The 19,431-nt window shown below is 40.8% G+C and overlaps 1 protein-coding gene across 4 annotated transcripts in view; it reads right to left on the bottom strand.

The window, feature by feature from the left end:
* Positions 1-19,431, bottom strand: part of ELMO1 (engulfment and cell motility 1) — a 548,078-nt gene that overhangs the window by 389,003 nt on the left and 139,644 nt on the right. For all 4 annotated transcript variants that reach the window (XM_037837090.1, XM_037837088.1, XM_037837089.1 and 1 more), the window contains one exon: positions 1,278-1,328. In XM_037837090.1, the coding sequence (XP_037693018.1) occupies positions 1,278-1,328 (51 nt within the window). The remainder of the gene's footprint in view (positions 1-1,277; positions 1,329-19,431) is intronic.

A 19,431-nucleotide genomic window follows, 5' to 3' on the forward strand; every position in this document is an offset into this window, starting at 1 on the left:
GAACTACAAGAACTAAATGAAACAATGGTCTCTAAAGGTCAAATTAACATCAATTCATGCTGACTAAAGTAAGACCAATGCTAAGTCAGACAAAAATATCTCAGCTCATCATGTAGTCACTGAAAAACAAGGATAAAATATATTTTCCAACAAGTGGAAAAGAAGGCATCAGAAGGCAGTTCAGCTAACTACAATAATGCAATCTATTGAGCTCATCACTGTGTTTAGGTTCAAGATGTTATTACGGAACATGTTTAGGAGTTTTTAAGCCTCTCTAATGTAATTTTCAACAAGAAGAATTTGTGGTAGTTACAGTACCCACAATTTAATTTTAGCCAGATGCTTTTCCCAATGTTTCATTTATTTTTAGCCAACCACATGGCTTCAGTGAAAACTGAAAATGATAGTTAGACACAGTTTTCATCACATATGCAGCGTGAAAATAGTAACACTTGGTATATTTTGTGCAGATTATTTTTTAGGAAAGTATTAAAGTGCTTTAGTGCATAGTTTAAATATGCTAACGTTACTACCCACAATATCTACAAGCATGTCACAAGGCTGGAGATAAGCAACACAGGCAGCTACAGGGGTCTAAATATACTGTAGCATCTTGTTTAGCTACCTTTATTTAAATGACTAGAAAGTGTTTTATCTAGAATCTGCTGTTTCTGAAACAGTATAAGTGGTAAACATTTCTTAAATTGCATTTTTATGAATTGGCATAATAACTGACCAAAGCTAGAAAATGTCCTCTCTCCCTCTCTCTGTCTCTCTCTCTCTTTCTTTCTCTCTCTCTCTCTCTCTCTCTCTCTCTCACACACACACACACACACACACACACACACACACACATTGACACAGTCTCTGACTTTATAAGGAAGTGATATGCTTTCTTTGGTTTTCTTTGCTTTGTTGTCTGAATTGATTTGGATGGCATTAGGTGAATGTGTGAGCAAATGGGTAAAGCCAAAACCAGTATAGCTGCGTTATCCCATCTCTAACGTAAGAATTGTTTGAAATGATGAACAAAGTCTAATCTTATAGGTTTCACAATCAATTTATCTGCTTTTACCATGGAAACAAGTCTTCCTTTCCTGTAATCGGAAACACAAGGAGGGGCATTCTTGCTAATCCACAATCTGCATGCAAGGATATTCCAGAGACCTTTTATTTTCCCCCAAAGTCACCCTCAAAAATTAATATCCCATAATCAAATACAGTAGAACTGGAGGGCAAAGAGTTTGTTAGAGAACTATAAACCAACACCAACTTACTGGAGATGTGGTTAATCGAAGGATAGTGCCATTTTTTATTTCATTGCGATTCTGGAAAAGAAAAAAACAAGCCTTTGTAAGTCAACAAGTAGAAAGTTAGTGAAGAAGAGAACAATGGAAACTATAATCTAGGAGAGACTCTTTATAATGAGCATTCTTATTATTCAGTTTATTCTCACTTGAGTAGTTTTCAATTATTTGTATAAGGAATTTTAAACTGGGTCCCAGATGAGGTGACTTTATATCAAGTCACAGACAACATTCAGCACAGAGGAAATGAAGATTAACTCAAAGACTAGGCATGTGAGCCCAAGAATAACAAAGAAAAATCATTTTTAAAGGTTGTTAAGGGCATATGGCCCAGCAATTCCACTCCTGCATATATACCCAAAAGAATTGTCAACAGGTGTTCAAACAAAAACTCATAGCAGCACTATTCGTAATAGCCAAAAAGTGGAAAGAACCCAAATGTTCATCAACTGATGAATGGATAAATAAAATATGGCAGATCCATATTATTCAGCCATAAAAGGGAATGAAGTCCTGATACATGCAGCAACATGGACGAAACTTGAAAACATTATGCCAAGTGAAAGGAACCTGACATAAAGGCCACAGACTGTATAATTCCATTTATATGAAATGTCCAGAATAGGCAAATCCATAAGACAGGGAGTAGACCAACAATTTCCAGGGGGTTTCTTTTAGGGATAATGAAAATGTTCTAAAGTTGATTGTAGTGATGGTTGCACAACTCTGTAAACAGACACTGAATTGAACACTTTGATAGGATGAATTTTATAGTATGTGAATTATATCTCAATATAGCCATTTTTTTTAAAAGATTGTTAAGGCATTTGGTTTCTTAGCATGAATAAGCAGATCTCCTATCCATGTGACTCCATTTGGCAAGTCTATTTGAGGTGACTGTCACTGGAGGAAGAATTTCACTGGCAGTTTTATTTTCTGCCACCAGAGAATGCACTGGGCTCAGCTTCTGAGAGTCACCATGGCATCACCCCCGCACACACCTGGAAGCACTAACGCCAGGAGGCTAAAAAACATGTCTTGAAGATCCTCTTCTGCATCACTTAAGACAAGAGACAAGCCACAAGCTTTAATTCACTCAGGATACAAGTATAACAAGGTAATGGGAAAATTTCTCAGGATGAGATGCCAAAGATACAACGAATGCTTGCTCCCGGGGCCAATTCCAATTACATACTGGAAAACTAATTGTGTAAAAGAACTTACCTGAAAAGGGCCCATGCTCCCTTCCCGCAGAAAACCAAATCTGAATGTGCTGGTTTGAATGTATTATGCCCACCAAAACACCATTATCTTTGATGCAATCTTGTGTGGGCAGACATATTAGTGTTGATTAGATTGTAATTCTTTAATTGAGTGTTTCCAAGGAGATGCGACCCACCCAACTGTGGGTGATAACTCTAATTAGATAATTTCCATGGAGGGGTGGCCCACCCATTCAGCACAGAAACTTGATTAGTTTACTAGCGCCCTATATAAGCTCAGACAGAAGGACCGAGCTTGCTGCAGCCAAGAGCGACACTTTGAAGAACACACACTTTAAAGAACGCACAGGAGCTGAGAGAGGAGCTGCATTTTACAGAGACATTTTGGAGACAGCCTTTGAAAGGAGTCTTTTGCTCCTGAGAAGCTAAGAGAGGACAAAACACTCACTCCAAGAGCAACGCTTTGGAGAATGCCATTTTGAAATGCAACCTGGGAGCAAGCAGACACCAGCCATGTGCCTTTCCAGCTAACAGGTTTTCTGGATGCCAATGTCCTTTCTCCAGTGAAGGTACTCTATTGTTGATGCCTTACCTTGGACACTTTATGGACTTAAGACTGTAACTTTGTAACCAAATAAACCCCCTTTATAAAAGCCAGTCCAACTCTGGTATTTTGCAAAAGCGCAGCATTAGCAAACTGGAACACTGAACATTTTACAGAGTGCAGGCAGACCTGAAAGCCTCCCTGGGAGGCCAAAGCATTTCCAAACCAACCAAGAGCACCCCCAGAGCATGGGCCACTTGTTGAGAGAGAGAGCTCCTCATTACTGGAAGTGAGCAAGTTAGGGCTGGATAGCCACTCAGCAGACAGGTTCAGAAATGAGACGGCAAAATGAATTTACACCATCTAAAACATCTCTGTTCAACTTCATTTCTATGAGATGCTATGACTGTATAAAAACTGAGGAGGAAGATAGCAAAGAGAAATTACAGAGGCCTAAGGAAACTGAGGACATAGCACATCACTTCCCTAACCAGGTCCTAAACAAATTGAGAAAAAAAATGGATTTAGAAGATGGAGAACCAAACTACCCATTTTATGAGTGATTATGGAGAACAAGGCTCAGTGTGAGAACCAGAGGACATGTTAACTGAACCTGCAGACAGGGGAGACCTACCCAGATTAAGACCTGAGGCAGGTTCCTTCCCAAGAGGCAAAAGAGGCCCAGTCTACTTTTCCCAAATTTTCTAATCAAGTAGGCAAGGAGACCCTGGGAATACCAAGAGGCCAGGAGGGTTTAGAGATAATTTCTCCTCATGGAAATCCAGTGTTGGCATGAGGCATTCCTAAAAATAGTAATATACTAACATTTCTTGAAAGGCTTTGGACTAAGTCTTTTGTGATATTTTTAATGCTTGTTGAACCATCATAATAACTCTATGCCTATTTTAAAGCTAAGAAACTAAAGTCACTGAGAGGAGAAATTATTTGCCCAGTTTCATGGGGGATGGAAAGAGGAGACAGGAACCCAAGCAATCTGACACCAGAGGCCGGAAAAGGTGAGATGGTCCAGGTCCCACATTTCTCCTTAGAGGGACTAGCTCATCACTTGGTCAACAAACACAAGAGCAAAGGAGTAAAAGTGGTGTTTAAAAGGTTCTGCAGATCCCTAGGGGTTCCACAGTGATGCCCAGGTATGACTGGGATGAAATTAGCAGTTGGCCTCCACGCCCCCACGCTGGCTCCTGCAGTGCACGTGTACCATGAAGGAGACGTGGGTACAGGGGAAGAGTACACGTGGCCAGGCAGTAGGAGGAGGGAGGAAAGAGGGTGTTCATCAAAGGCCTTGAGTGGATGTAACATTCAAGAAGGCCCTCTCAGCCCAAGAAGGATTTCCCAGGAGACAGGAGGAAGCAACACATCTCAAAGCTCTGAGGATAAAAGTACATGACATCCTCATGGAAAAGTTCCGTGAGGTCAGTTAGAACCTAGAAGGCACAAAGAATGGGAAGAAGGACACTGGAAAAGCAGACTGACCTTTAGCCATTTAAAAAGAGGGAGGGACAGGAGTACATGGGGTGAGACTGCGGCTCTGAGTTGGCTGTTAGTAAATGTGTTCTCTCTGGAGCAGCCAGTTTGACAATATGGCAGCCATACCTGTAATTAATGCCTCCGCTTCAAACATAATGAGAATCACTAGGCTCGTGCTTTGGGAACAAGAGTCCTGTGGCCTGCTTCATTAGAAAGGAGTCAAGAAAGGAGGGTTGAGAACAGAAACCATCTACACCGCCCCGTCCCCCAGCTTGGATTTGCATTAGCATGACTTTGTTCTTTCCCTTTGTCTTCATTAGAATGACTTTAACCTTCCAAGAGTCCCCTGCAAAGCCAAATGGTTTGATTGCTCATGACAGGAACTTCCTTAAAGACCCAGCAACTGTTTAATGGAGAACATTTCAGTTTTCACCCTGAGATTCTTTGAATTCCTCCTGGATATTCTCTGCCATTTCCACAGTCCTGGACTATTGTATTGTTACCCATACACACTTTGAAAGATCCACCTTCAATCAAACTTCCAATTCTCAGTAAATTCCATCCTTACCTTCTGTGATGGTCTTCTTCATGTGTCAACCTGGCTAGGCTACACCCCCCAGTTACTCAATCAAACACTACTGCAGGGTTGCTGAGAATGTATCTTATTAGATAGGATTCAAGTCCATGCCAGATAATCTGGATGGGCCTGATTCAATCAGTTTAAGGGCCTTAAAAGCAGAGCTGAAACATCCTTGAAGAGCAAAAACTTTCACCTGTGGACAGCAGTTTTAGCCTGTGTCCCTGAGTTTTCAGTCTGCCCTTCCTGTAGGCCTGCCCTACGCAGATTTCAAATTTAAGTAGTCAACCTTATAATCTCGTAAACCAATTCCTTGCAATAAAAATCTTAATATACATTCCCTACTGGTTCTGATTCTCTGGTTGAAGCCTGACTAGTCCACCTTGTTCCCTCCCTGACACTGCCAAAGCTGTGAGAGCTGGTGTTTCTCCACTACCCCAGGAAGCAATAAACTTGGCTTTGTCTTGACAACAAGTTGGGGAGCTCGCTTTGGACAGGGCCAATCCAGGCAGGATTCATCTGAGGCAGGCTCACCTTCCCCAAGCTGGTCAGTGAACACCACTGAATGACATAGAAACATGTGTCAGGCAGGAAAGAAAATACAGGTGAAAGCCCCTCCCCAAATGGGGAGGTTGTTCTTCAAAGAGGAAGAACTCACGTTGCCAAGAAACTGTGACACGCGTCTCTCTGGGAACCCAGTCTTTACTTCTCCATTTATTATAGGATCTTCAGACCACTTGTTTCAGGACCTCCATGAGTACATATTAAAACACAGATTTCTAGGGCTCCACTCCCTGGTCACCGGATCCAGAGTCTGAGATGCTGCATTTTCACTACGATCCCAAGTAATGCTGATGCACAATCAAGTTTGGGAACCATTGCCGTCTAATTCCTAAGACCAGCCAACACATTTGGAGTAAGAAGCCTGAATTTCAAGGTATTAAGACTAATATATTCTGAGTCTAAGGCAAACAAGATTCATGCCAGCCCCTGAAAATGAAGAGGAGAAAAGAAGCAGAAAGAATATTTCTGCAGAGAAATATCCCAAGAGCACACAATGTACAAGAAGAATGACAAGTGGCCCAGTGAAAGCCAGCTAAAGCCCCACAGTCATATTTACTCATACCACACAGTTCCAGACTGTACTAGCTGCCGACATTCACAGGCTTCTCGATAGGATGTCTTTGTGTTTCCTTACAGAACTAGCTCGTGGACTCAGACTCTGTGTGCACTGGATAATAAGATTCAGCAGGAAAAAAAATGTCACTGTTGTCCCATTTTTCTCCCTGATATTTGTTTTTCTCAATATGCCAACTTTCCACCTCACCAGACAAATGAAGAATTATTCCCTGGTCAAAAATCCAAATTCTCCTTCCCTTCCTGTTATTTCACAAGGACACCAGAAAGTCCAGGAGCACTACGGACCCCAGACATCCAGCCCCTAGAGGCAGGCCAGCTCCAGAGCCCGTCCCCCTGGCTGGGCCTCTCCTCTCCTCTCTCCATCTTTGTCCATCTGGGTCTCTCTCCAGATGTGTGGCCTTTACCTTAGAGGCACTATTAAAAAAATAATGTTATTATTCAGATCCATTATTCAGTCATCACAAAGGATGCTTTTGCATGTGGACCTGATCCTTTTTGTCCTTTGTGTGTCCATTTGCTTGATCTTCAAATACTCAAGCTGAATGAAATAACTGGGGGACAGTTTATGATATGCTGGTTGCTAGGTTACAGAGCAGTGTCTCAGGACTACAGATATGGCCTCAGAGGAGGTACATTAGAAGTACCCTAAAATAAAACCTGAACCCCGCATACCCCAGGCAAAAGCCAGGAACAAAAGGTGGAGAGGTTGGGGTGAGGGAGAAGGGTAAGGAAGAAAAGGTGCAAACTGTTCTAAATGTATATTTCCCATAATGACCACTCTGACTTTCCCCAGGGCTGCCTGCCATCAGGGATGATAGCCCCGCCCCCCTTCATGGCTTTAGCTTTTCATCTCCATACATTCATCGAAAGATTTGTAGTTTGACTTCTTTTCCACTCATGCCCCTAACTGGATTCTATTCCCATTTGTTGGTTGTTGTTTCTTTAATTTAATCATTTTAGTTTTCCCAGCATCCAGATATCTTCTACTCAACTCCCAACACAGAAAGAAGAAAGAACAAGGCAGGTATTAAAAGATATCTGGTACCACATTAAAAAAAAAAAAAAAAAAAAAAAAAAAGATAACTGGTAACTACCTATTTGTGGTCTGTAAACACAGAATATGAAGGTGGAAGGCCTGTTCCACCATGAAAGGCTTGCTCTCCTGCTATCTGTAATAAGATCTGGGTCAAAAGGAGCAGAGAGAAGGGGGGCAGACTCTCCCAGGAGCCCAGAGAGTCAAAAGGGATGTGGTGAGCCTGAGAAGAAGAGGGCAAGGAGGCTGTCTGTCCCCTCCACATTTTAATCCACTTACAGAAGACAGCGATAAAGAACAATATGCTTTTCTGGGTAAGACCATGCTTACTTTCAAGGAGCATTCACTACTAGATGTCCACTACTGCTAAGAAAGAGGCACCCTTTAAAAGAGACCGGGAAGTTGCTTGCTTCCGTAGCCAAATTCCACAAGGCAGGAGTAAGCCTGCACCCACCTGTCGCCTGCCATCCAGTCCCCAGGAACAAATGGTCAGGGTAGAAGCCAATCTATGTCCATGTCCCTCTAAATTTCCTGTGATAAGAATCTACCGACTCCAATTTAAGTTTTCCTAAGTAATGAAAGGTGATTATTCCGAGGTTGCATCTTGTACTCAGCCTTGAAGAAAGGGTAGGCGGTCCCCTTGGGCCAGAGTCTGAGAAAGACACTTCTAGCATTGCAGGCAGGGGGGCTGGGACCAACAGAGGCTTCATGTCAGCATTATGAGGGGTGAGGGCAAGTATTAATCAAATCTCTCTCACTATAGGGAGCTGTGCCAGGATAACCAGTAAGAGGGTGAGGCTGATGGACCCACAGTGGGATGGTGGTCAGGAAAGTACAGTGGAAAGGAAGGAAGGAAACCCCAGATCCAGCCCCAGCCAACTGACTTCCCAGGTGACCTTGGGCTGGTCAACTTGTGTTTCTTCAACAACAGAATGGAGGTAAGGGGCCCAGCTCTAAAGGCTAATTATTTTCTATTTTAGTCTCAACACAATAAACAGACTAAACAAAGAGGAAATATTTAAGGCTTTTGAAAGATTACTGCTATGATGAAGGGGATGTTTTAGGGAAACAAACCTGTCAGCAGCAGTGAATTAGCACGGGAAGAGCATGGAGTTAAGAAGATTAGGGCAAGGTGATGGAGGATTTCAGGAGCACACTATTGTCTCCCATCACTTCAGTACTTGGCACTTTGTAAGTCAGACTGCAAGTGCCAACCACGGAACTACTGGCTCTGAGCATCTCCCATCCTCAAAGATAACAATTCAATAGATGAAGCCGAGATCAGAAAAGCTAGTAAGTACAGGCATACCTCAGAGATACTGTGGGTTCAATTCCAGACCACCACAATAAAGCGAATATCACAGCAAAGCACGTCACACGAGTTTTTATTTCATTGTGCATATAAAAGAATTGTTTATGCTATACTGCAGTCTATTAAGTGTGTAACAGCATATCTTAAGAAAACAATGGACATATTGTAATTTTAAAAATACTTTATTGCTAAAAAATGCCAAGCATCATCTGAGCCTTCAGCAAGTCTTAATCTTTTTGCTGGTGGAGGGTCTTGCCTCGATGTTGATGGCTGCTGACTAATCAGAGTGGTGGGTGCTGAAGGTTGGGGTGGCTGTGGCAATTTCTTAAAATAAGACAACAATTAAATTTGTTGCATTGATTGACTGACTCTTGTTTTCAAGAAAGACTCTCCTGTAACTTATCGTGATGCTGGTTGATAGCATTTTACCCACAGTAGAACTTGTTTCAAAATTGGAATCAATCCTCTAAAAGCCTGTGCTGTTTTATCAGTTAAGTGTATGTAATATTCTAAATCCTCTGTTGTCATTTCAACAGCCTCCACAGCTTCTTCACCGGGAGTAGGTTCCATCTCAAGAAACCACTTTCTTTGTTCATCCGTAAGAAGCAACTTCTCATCCCTTAAAGTTTTATCGTGAAAATGTAGCCATCCAGTCACATCTTCAGGCTATTGCTATTTCCACCACATCTGCAGTTACTTCGTCCACTGAAGTCTCGAACCCCTCAATGTCATCCATGAGACGAGAGTTGGATCGACTTCTTCCAAACTCCTGTTTATGATGATATTTTCATCTCCTCCCAAGTTTCATGAATGTTCGTAATGGCTTCTATAATGCTGAATCATTTCCAGAAGGTTTTCAATTTACTTTGCCCAGATCCCTCAAAAGAATCACTCTCTATGGCAGCTACAGCCTTACGAAATGTAATTCTTAAATAATAAGCTTTGAAAATTGAAATGGCTCCTTGATCCATGGGCAGAATAGACATTGTGTCGACAGGCCTGAAAACAACATTCATCTCATTGTACATCTCTATCAGAGCTCTTGGGTGACCAGGCGCATTGTCAATGAGCAGTAATATTTTGAAAGGAGTCTTTTATTCTGAGCAGTGGGTCTCAACAGTGGGCTTAAAATATTCAGTAAACCATGTTGTAAACAGACGCACTATCATCCAGGCTTTGTTTTTCCATTTATAGAGCACAGGCAGAGTGGGTTCAGCAAAATTCTTAAGGGCCCTAAGATTTTCGGAATGGTAAATGAACATTGGCTTCAACTGAAAGTCACCAGCTACATTAGTCCTTGACAAGGGAGTCAGCCTGTCCTTTGAAGCTTTGAAGCCAGGCATGGACTTCTCTCCAGCTTTGAAAATACTAGATGGCATCTTCTTCCAATAGAAGACTGTTTCACCCACATTGAAAAATCTGTTGTTTCAGTGTAGCCACCTTCATCAAATATCTTAGCTAGGTTTTCTGGATAACTTGCTGCAGCTTCTACATCAGCACTTGCTGCTTCACTTCGTACTTTTATGTTAGGGACATGGCTTTTTTCCTTAAACCTCAAGAACCCATCTCTACTAGTTTTAAACTTTTCTTTTGCAGCATCCTTACCTCTCTCAGCCTTTAAAGAACTGAAGAGAGTTAGGGCTTTGCTCTGGATTAGGCTTTGGCTTAAGGGAATGTTGTAGCTAGTCTGATCTCCTATCCAGACTACTAGAACCTTCTCCATATCAGCAATAAAGCCGTTTCACTCACTTATTTGTGTATTCACTGTAGTAGCACTTTTAATTTCCTTCAAGAACTTTTCCTTTGCTTTCACAACTTGGTTAACTGATGCAAGAGGCCTAGCTTTTGGCCTAGATCAGTTTTGGACATGCAACTCTTCCTTTCACTTGAACAACTTCAAGGCCATTGTAGTGTTATTAATTGCCTAATTCAATATTGTTGTGTCTTAGCAAATAGGGAGGCCTGAGGGGAGGGATGGGGGTACAGCTGGTTGTTGGAGCAGTCGAAGACACTCAACATTGATTAAATTTGCCAAGTTATTTGTGCGTGATTCTTGGAGCCTCAAAACAATTACAATAGTTACATCAAAGATCACTGAAGATCACAGATCACCATAACGTATATAATCATAATGAAAAAGTTTGAAATATTGCAAGAATTACAAAAACCTGACACAGAGACACGAAGTGAGCACATGCTGTTAGAAAAATGGTGCCAATAGACTTGCTCAACTCAAGGTTGCCACAAACCTTCAATTTGTAAAAAATGCAATATCTGCAATGCACAATAAAGGAAAGTGCAATAAAGTGAGGTATGACTATAATAAGTTTTATGATAAAAGTGCATGCATTACTCTCATGCATACCTTGAAGGCAAGTAAATAGGGACCAATTTTTGGTCATTAAGTTTGTAATGCATAACAAAAGCCTTAACATTTCTCAAAATCAAATCCTATAAATTTATCCCTACAGAAATACCAAAGACACAGACAACATACAAAAGAAGATGTCCATTGCAGCATTATATATACCTGAGAATAAAGCTAAGAGCAAATCCAAATATTCCAGTTATTAAGTCATTGTCTCTCAACTTGAAATTCATCTTTCTTGGTCCTGCTTTGTGATCCTGGAGCAGGACCCCGCAAGCATTTCTCCTTTGCCAGGTAGAAAGATTAGACTTCACCAATAGAGGGCACTGTGGCAGAAAGGCACTTCCCTTCCTGATCCGCCATTAGCATTATTCAGTGTGGAAGCCATTACATCATACTCTCCCTAACAGATGCCTCTGCAAAGCAGTTCCACTTGCCCAAGCCTCAGGCCAAAGAGGCTGGACTCAGTTTCTTTACCACAGGCAGGCTGCATGTTCCTGGTGTAGCCATGCCTCTGTTGTAGAGTGTAGGGGTGGCACTGTCCTCTCCTGGTCTTTAGTTCCTAAATTGTCCACTCTTGCACAGACTAGAAGTTACAGCTATTTTTCTGCAACTGCTTCTTCTGGACCCACCAGAGTCCTTTTTACTCCTTCCCTCATTATGAACCAGCTCCTACTAGTTTCCCATTCTTTAAATCAGGTAACTAATAGAAGGTCTTTCCAAATGCCTCCTAATAGGAAGGAAAATGTCAATAAATTATGGTAAAACAGGCTAATGATACACCATATAGCCATTAGAGTGTTGCTATCAAGGAATATTTAATATATAATAATATGAAGACTTGTCACATTGCATTATGAAGTTTAACAAGTAGGTTGCAAAACATTATTGCCGTATGAGTCCAAATTTGTAAAATATAATGCTTGCGTATGCACTGAAAAGATACTGGTGCCCAAGTAGATAAGCATATCAATAATCCTCTTCACTTGCAACATGTAAAAGAAAGAAAGAAAACAGGAAAAATGCCTGATCTTGTGGGTATTTTCCCATCCCAGCTAATGAATGTTGTCTATGTTTCAAGGAGAGAAAGCAGCCTCCCTGGTTGGAGGGACCTATACAAGCTGAGGTGAACCACATCTAATGGACCTTCTCCTGCAGCCTTATTTTCTCATTTATTTAATATAGAGACCTGATGGTCAGCCTCTCCCACTGCCACCAGTTTCAACCCACCTCCCTATCAAATGACATGTGCCAATGTTTAAACCTGGGTTGCAATGGGCAATTTAAAGCCTGTGGTCTCAGAAAGCCACAAACTGCTACAGACAAGAACTGCACTTACAGGAAAGAAGCTTGTACTTGCAAAAAAATAAAAAGGTTTTTAAAAGGCCATTCCAGTGGCACTGACAATGACCACTGAGGCTCCTACTACAGCTAGGAAAACATTGACTCTTTGGCCTCTTCCAGGCAAAATCAATACATATGATGGCCTACAGAGAGGAAATGAGATATAAAGCTTTACAGCAGGAACGATACAGAGCCTGGGTGCTTGGCACAGCACCAGGTATGCAGCAGATGCTTAATAAATACAAGGTAAGTGGAGAAGTGCACGTGCCCATGTCTCTGGGCCTCCCTGCCCTCACTGTTCCGTGAGGATGGTAATACCTACACCACACAGGGTTGTTGATTAAATGAGACTTTGTTCACAAAGTCTCAGTTTAGCATATAACAACAACTTAATACATTATTCATAAAGAAGCAGCAGCTTCGGTACTGGATACCAAAAAGACACGTAAAATCTGCCAAAGAAGTGGGAGAAGAGAATCTCAGGCAAAGGAAATACAAGTCAGATGACTCTGTTCCCCTCCCTAAGACCCTACAGGCAGGGATTCTTTTTTTTTTTTTTTTTTTCCAACCTGGCCTTGGGGGCTTTGGCAGTCTGAGAAAGCCTAAAGATACCTTCTCTGAACAGTGCTTTTAAAAGCATAAAATAAAATACAAAAGTTTACAAAGAAACCAAACAGTTATCAACTAGTGCTTTTAATTATGCCATAGTAATATATATGCTGCTTAATTCATGCAGGTGACAGAAAACTTTTCCCAAAATGAGCCACATAGTAGATATTTCAGGCATCACAGGCCAAAAGATCTCCACTGCAACTGTAATACATAAATGAATGGGTGTGGCTGTGTCCTAATAAAGCTTGATTTACAAAAACAGGTGCCATCCTGGATTTGGCTTGTGGGCTGTAATTTGCCCACCCCTGTCTTAAATAACAAGAGATATTTTAAGTTCTGATAACTACCATAATTTCTAATTAGGTGTAACGCTCATAAATGATATTGTGAGACAGCTGTAATAACAGTAATGAATGGAAATATCGATGATTTCTACTGGTAACAAAAGCAAAGATTCTGTTTATACTGCTGTGTCTTGCTGCCCACATACATGACTGAAGTAATGAAAAAGTCTCATTTTCATAAATTGTAACTCTTCCTGTCCAATTTCCTGGACCCCAGGTTAAAACTTGCTGCTATGGATTTCCATTGTACTTACAAAAAATCTGAATTCCTGCTGTGGTTTAGAAGACTCAGACTGATGTGGCCCCAACCAACCAATACATGCATATCTTAAACCTCCTCCCACCTCCCAACTCCCCATGCTCTTCTCTTTTCGCTCACTAAACACACCAAGTTTTTTCATGCTTCAGGACTTTCGTGCTTGCTCTTCTTTTGTCCTTGCTGTTCTGACTCTTACTCATCCAAGTCTTGGCTCAAATCTCACCTCTTTAGAGAGACATTCCCAGATGCCTTACAGTAATCTTGGCCAAAACCCACAGAGGGACACACAGGCCTTGCAGATGCAGATTGTCCCAGAGCTGCACACAATGACATCAAGGCTCAGAGCCAGACATGAAATTGGGTGACCCACATCCTCATGGCAGAATTACTGCATTGGGGTGTATGTGTGTGTGCATGTGTGTGTGTGTGTGTAAAAGTCTGTTTATGGGCACCCACACGCTTGAGGTAAGAAAGGTCTTAAGCTCCCAATTCTAGAAACCACGCCCACCCCTGCCTGTATCCCTGTTTCATTTTTATCCGGTGATTTGCAAACTTGAACCAAGCCAAGCTGCATTTCTGGCCCATTCCTGAGCCTACGGAATTCTATGCCTGGTCTTAACACACTAAATTAAAATAGCAACATCCACCACATGCTGCCCCAGTAACTTTATCACGCATACCCTGTTTACTTCCTTCATAGCACTTACCACAATCTGAAAATAAATAACTTATTCATCTCTTAAAAATTTCCTGTTGGTCTCCCCACTCACAAGAATGCATGTCCAGGAAAAGTGGGAATCCTCGGGTTGTGTTCATCACTGTTGCACCAGTACCTAGAACAGTGTCTGCTAGGTGAAATGTGTTCAATAAATGCTTCTAAAGTGAATGGAATGGATATTTTAATCATAATACAGACTGGAGCACCAGTCAGAATATGTCTGTGAACTAAAGCTAAATGGTCACTCACGCCTTCAAAGACAGACACATAATCCCTTCCTTCCTCCCACATTGCAAACAAGTCTTAGGCCATCTTTCTTTTTCCTCCCTATTCTATAACCTTTGGTCAATCAATGGATGTTTATTTCATGCACATGTATTATTAAGCTTTTTTTTTTAGGTGAGAATTGAGATACATGGTCTCAGGGTATACCACCAACCCATGTATCCCCAATGAGTCTTGCATGGCAGTGAACCATATTCCACCACTACTGTCCTCCTAAAGCCACAGCACCAGGCAGCCCTAACACCTCAGCACAATTACAGACAGCCCCCGACATCTACAACTGCTGTGCTGTGAGGCCCACAAACAGCCCAAACCATCCCAAGAAATCCATCTGTTCCAGCCCTGAGAGGAAGGGCCCTGGTATGCAAGGAGGCGAGAGAGAGGCCCTGGAAAGCTGGGATCTGGGCTGAGGCCTGGGAGTGAAAGAACCCAATGGCATACATTAAAGAATGGGCTATAACTTGAATCTCACCAGAGGTTCCTTCCTTCTGTATATTTTTTTCCCCTCCTTGCACCAGGAGTGAAATCAGAGCCTAAATCAACTTTTCTGGAGGAGTTAATAGGAATGCTAGGTATAAGAGGAAGGAAGGGATTAAGTAGTCAAAACTTAAAAAGTAATAAAAACTCACACCTCTTTCTCTTTCACTGGAGTACCCATACTACACTCGGACGCTTGGGCCTTATCTCCAGCAGCAGCCTGTCCTGTGGGGGAAGCTAGCCCTACACATGCTGAGTATTAGTAAAATAATGAACAATAAAAAAAATCCCACTATTTCAATTAGAACAGGTCTTTCCTTAAGAGCTGATACAAAGATAATGGCTAGAAAAAAACATTCTTCTATAGAGTTACTCTCTGCCATAAATGTGTCTGTCTAGTCAGAAGAATTAACTAATTAGTACTCAGGGATCTCTACTTGGTGAATTACATGCCTTTTTCACATAAAGTCCCTATAATGAGATTTTTTTTTAACTAATAAAAAGATCTTGCTAAACAAGATGGCATGCCAAGAAACATTAACTGATTTAAAAGTAAAGGCTTTTAGCAAAAGGTGAAGAGTTAGACAAAACTGAGTTCAAGTCCAGGCTGCACAACTCACTAGTTATACAACTATAAACAAGTCACTTAATCTCTCTGACACTTAATTTTTAAAAATATATTTATTTTAAAAGGAGGAAATATGCTGAGAAATAACATCCTAGTTTTTGCAGAAATTAATTAATTTTAGAGTGCCTTGTACCCAGAGAACACTCAGTAAGTGGTGCATAAGAGCTATAAATAATGAAATGCTTACAAACAGGTATCATTTATGATGGATACAGAATTATGAGATGCCTAGGCATAGATTTTACTAAATGTATTTAAGGGAAAGGTTGCAAAGCTTTATTGAAGAACATTAAGGAACATTCCAGCAAATGGAAAGATATATTGTTTTCATGCATAGGATAGCCAATATGCTAAAGAAAGCAATTTTCCCCCCAAATTAGTCCATAAATTCAATTCAATTTAAATCAAAGTCCTAATGGAATTTGACAAGCTGATGCTACAATTCAGGTGGCAGAGTAAAATGCCTTGACTTGGCAGGGCAATTTTGATGATGAAGAAGAAGACAGTGATTCATTTTAGTAGATACCAAGTCTTGTTACTAAGTTGCAATGACCCAAACTGTATGGTAATGAACAAAGTAGTCACAGGGACCCCAACATTCATGAAAACTTGACGCCTGAGAGAGGTGACAATGCAAATCACGGAGGATGAAGGAGAGCAATGGATTGTTCAATAAATGGGGCTAGGACAATTGGCTGTATGCATCAAAAAGATAAAAGTAGATCCCTACCGATGATAACACATATATACACACACTTTCAAAACAGATGAATAACCTATATGAAAATCAAAACTTTCTAAACTTTGAAAGAAAACATGAGATAATATATTTTTAACATATGGATAGAAAAACAACTTCCAAACAAAATACAAAAAGCCCAAATGATAAAGGAAGAAAATGATAAACTGATCAATTAAAATGGTTTACCGACTTCTGTTTGATAATAGATACCATAAAAAAGTTAAAATGCAGCCATGGACTGGATGAAGATATGAAAAAATTCTTCGTGTCCACATCCTATAAATAACTCATAAATTAATGAGAATACCCCCTACGCACACACACTATTGAACAAAAGACTATAGAGTCAGTATGCAAAATAAAAACCTGAATAAACAATAAACAGGAAAATATGCTCAGCCTTAGCAACTAGAGAAATGTAAATTAAAGTTACATTCCATTACACCCCCATCCAAGCAGCTGACATTAACACCCTTACGACCTGAAGCACTGGTAAGGATGTGTGGAACAGGAACTCTCATACCTTGTAGGCGAGAGTATAAACTGATAGAATCACATTGGAAGGCAACTTGGCAATAACTCATAAAGTTGAAGATGGACATACCCTCCAGCCCAGCAGATTTCTACATTTTAATCCACTTTCAAACAGGCTCATGGGAAGACATGTACAGTGATATTCATTACAGTATTATTTGTGACTGTAAAATTGGGGAAACAGGTTAGTTTCTTGTCAGTAGGGAAAAGGATTGATCAACTATGTTTTATTCATGCCATGGAAAGTCATACATAATTCATCTCAAAAATATAACTCTAAGTGAAAAAATTAAATTTTGAAAGGATACATATAGTACGATACCAATAATTTAAATTTTAACATCTATTAACATCTAGATATTTGGGCATATGGGTATCAGTTATATTATTTTCTGTATTTTGTACTTTCCGTTATATTTGAAATAATGCATGATTAAAAATTTTAATTACTATTTAAATGAATTCTGCTTCAACAAAACAATATTACTACTGCAAAGCTTATCTGGCTGAATCAAAAGCAGCGATTGAATTTCTTGCCTCTATGCATTACTTTGTAATGAAAGAACAATTAAAGATAAACATATATTTAAAAACAATGTGCTGACTATAAATTAGCCTTGCACAATCCTGCTCTTCTTTTCTCTGCCAACAGTTACATTCTTAAAACAACCCAAATGCAGTCTTCTTAAAAAGTGCCTATTAGTCAAGCCAGTGGTTTTCAAATAATGGAACCCTTTTGTTCTAGAAAGGGAAACACACACACACACACACACACACACACACACACAGAAAACCTCACATTATGCCCCAGAACCTAAAATAGACAAAGAGGTATTATATTAATATGTTTTATGAGCTTAGGTTTGTAAAATGTGTATTTTATTAAGGTAATCAGCAAGAATAATGAGGCTTTTTACTAACATAAAAATTACTGAATTCTGGTATTATGGATAATCATTACAATAATATAACAAACTTCCACATTCAATCTGGTTTTGTGTTTTTTGTCTTGCTCAGTGTGGAGAATATCCAGATTCATTCCACACTCTATTAGGTTTCTATCACTACATTAAAAATTACCATAAATTTAGCAGCTGAAAACAACACAAATTTATTATCTCCCAGTTTCCATGGGTCAGGAGTCCAGCAAGTTTTGCTGGTCCTCTGGTCAGGATCTCAAAGGGCTGAAATTGGGTGCATCCTCCTTTAGAACTCAGAGTCCTTTTGCAAGTTCATTTAGATTGTTGCAAAATTCATGTCCTTGCAGTTGTATGATGGGATCCCCTTATCCCTGTTTTCCTGCCTGCTGTTGGCCAGGCACTGCTCTCAGCAACCAGAGGTAGCCCTCATGTCCTTGCCATGTGACCTTGTCCACAAGAAGGGAGTTTGCTCCTTCTTTGAGGCCACCAAGAGAGCATCTCTTTAATGATCCACTATGCCAGTCTGGATATATTATATCCTCCACAAAAGCCATGTTCTTTAAGGCAATCTTGTGTGGGCAGACGTGTTAGTGTTGATTAGACTGTAATTCTTTGTTGAGTGTTTCCATGGAGATGTGACCCTTCAACTGTGGGTGAGAACTCTGATTGAATTATTTCCATGGAGGTGTGGCCCTGCCCATTCAGGGTGGGCCTTGATTAGTTGACTGGACTACTTAAGAGAGTTCAAGAGCTGACACAGCTGCTGATGCTGACACTTAGAGATGCTTGGATACATTTGGAGATGCTAGCCCAGAGTTTGCTCCGGAGAAGCTAAGAGAGGAAGCCCAGGTGCTTAGATGCACAGGAGCTGAAAAAGCTAAGAGAGACAAGCCCAGAGACATTTTGGAGAAAGCCATTTTGAAACTAGAACCCAGGAGCAAAGGATCAGCAGATGCCAACCATGTGCCTTCCCAGCTAATGGGTTTTCTGGGCACCATCAACCTCTCTTCAGTGAAGGTATCCTCTTGTTGATGCCTTAGTTTGGAAACTTTTATGGCCCTAGGGCTGTAAATTTGTAACCAAATAAACCCCCTTTATAAAAGCCAATCATTTCTGGTATTTTGCGTAATGGCAGCATTAGCAAACCAGAACATTCACCTCCTTTTTAAAGGGCTCTATCTGATTAGGTCCAGCCTACCGAGGGTAAAACCTCCTTTGATTAACCCCAAAGTCAGCTGATTAGGTACCTTAATTGTATCTGCAAACTTCCTCTTGCCCTATAAAGTAATATAATCCCAGGAGTGATATCCCATCATAGCCACATGTCCCAGCTACGTTCAAGGGGAGGAGAGGGGGTGTTTATACAGGGTGTGGGCACAGGGGATGGGACTCTTGGGGGCTGTCTTAGGTTCCCAGCTACTAAAACGAATACCATAGGGTGGGTTAGCTTAAACTTTGGGAATTTATTGACTCCTGATTTGGGGGCTAGAAGTCCAAAATCCAAGCATCGGCAAGGTGCTGCTTTTTCCCTGAAGACTGTGGCGTTCCGGGGCTGGCTGCCTATGATTCTTGGGTC

Source organism: Choloepus didactylus, chromosome 5 (assembly GCF_015220235.1).
Source record: "Choloepus didactylus isolate mChoDid1 chromosome 5, mChoDid1.pri, whole genome shotgun sequence".
Lineage (NCBI taxonomy): Eukaryota > Metazoa > Chordata > Mammalia > Pilosa > Megalonychidae > Choloepus > Choloepus didactylus.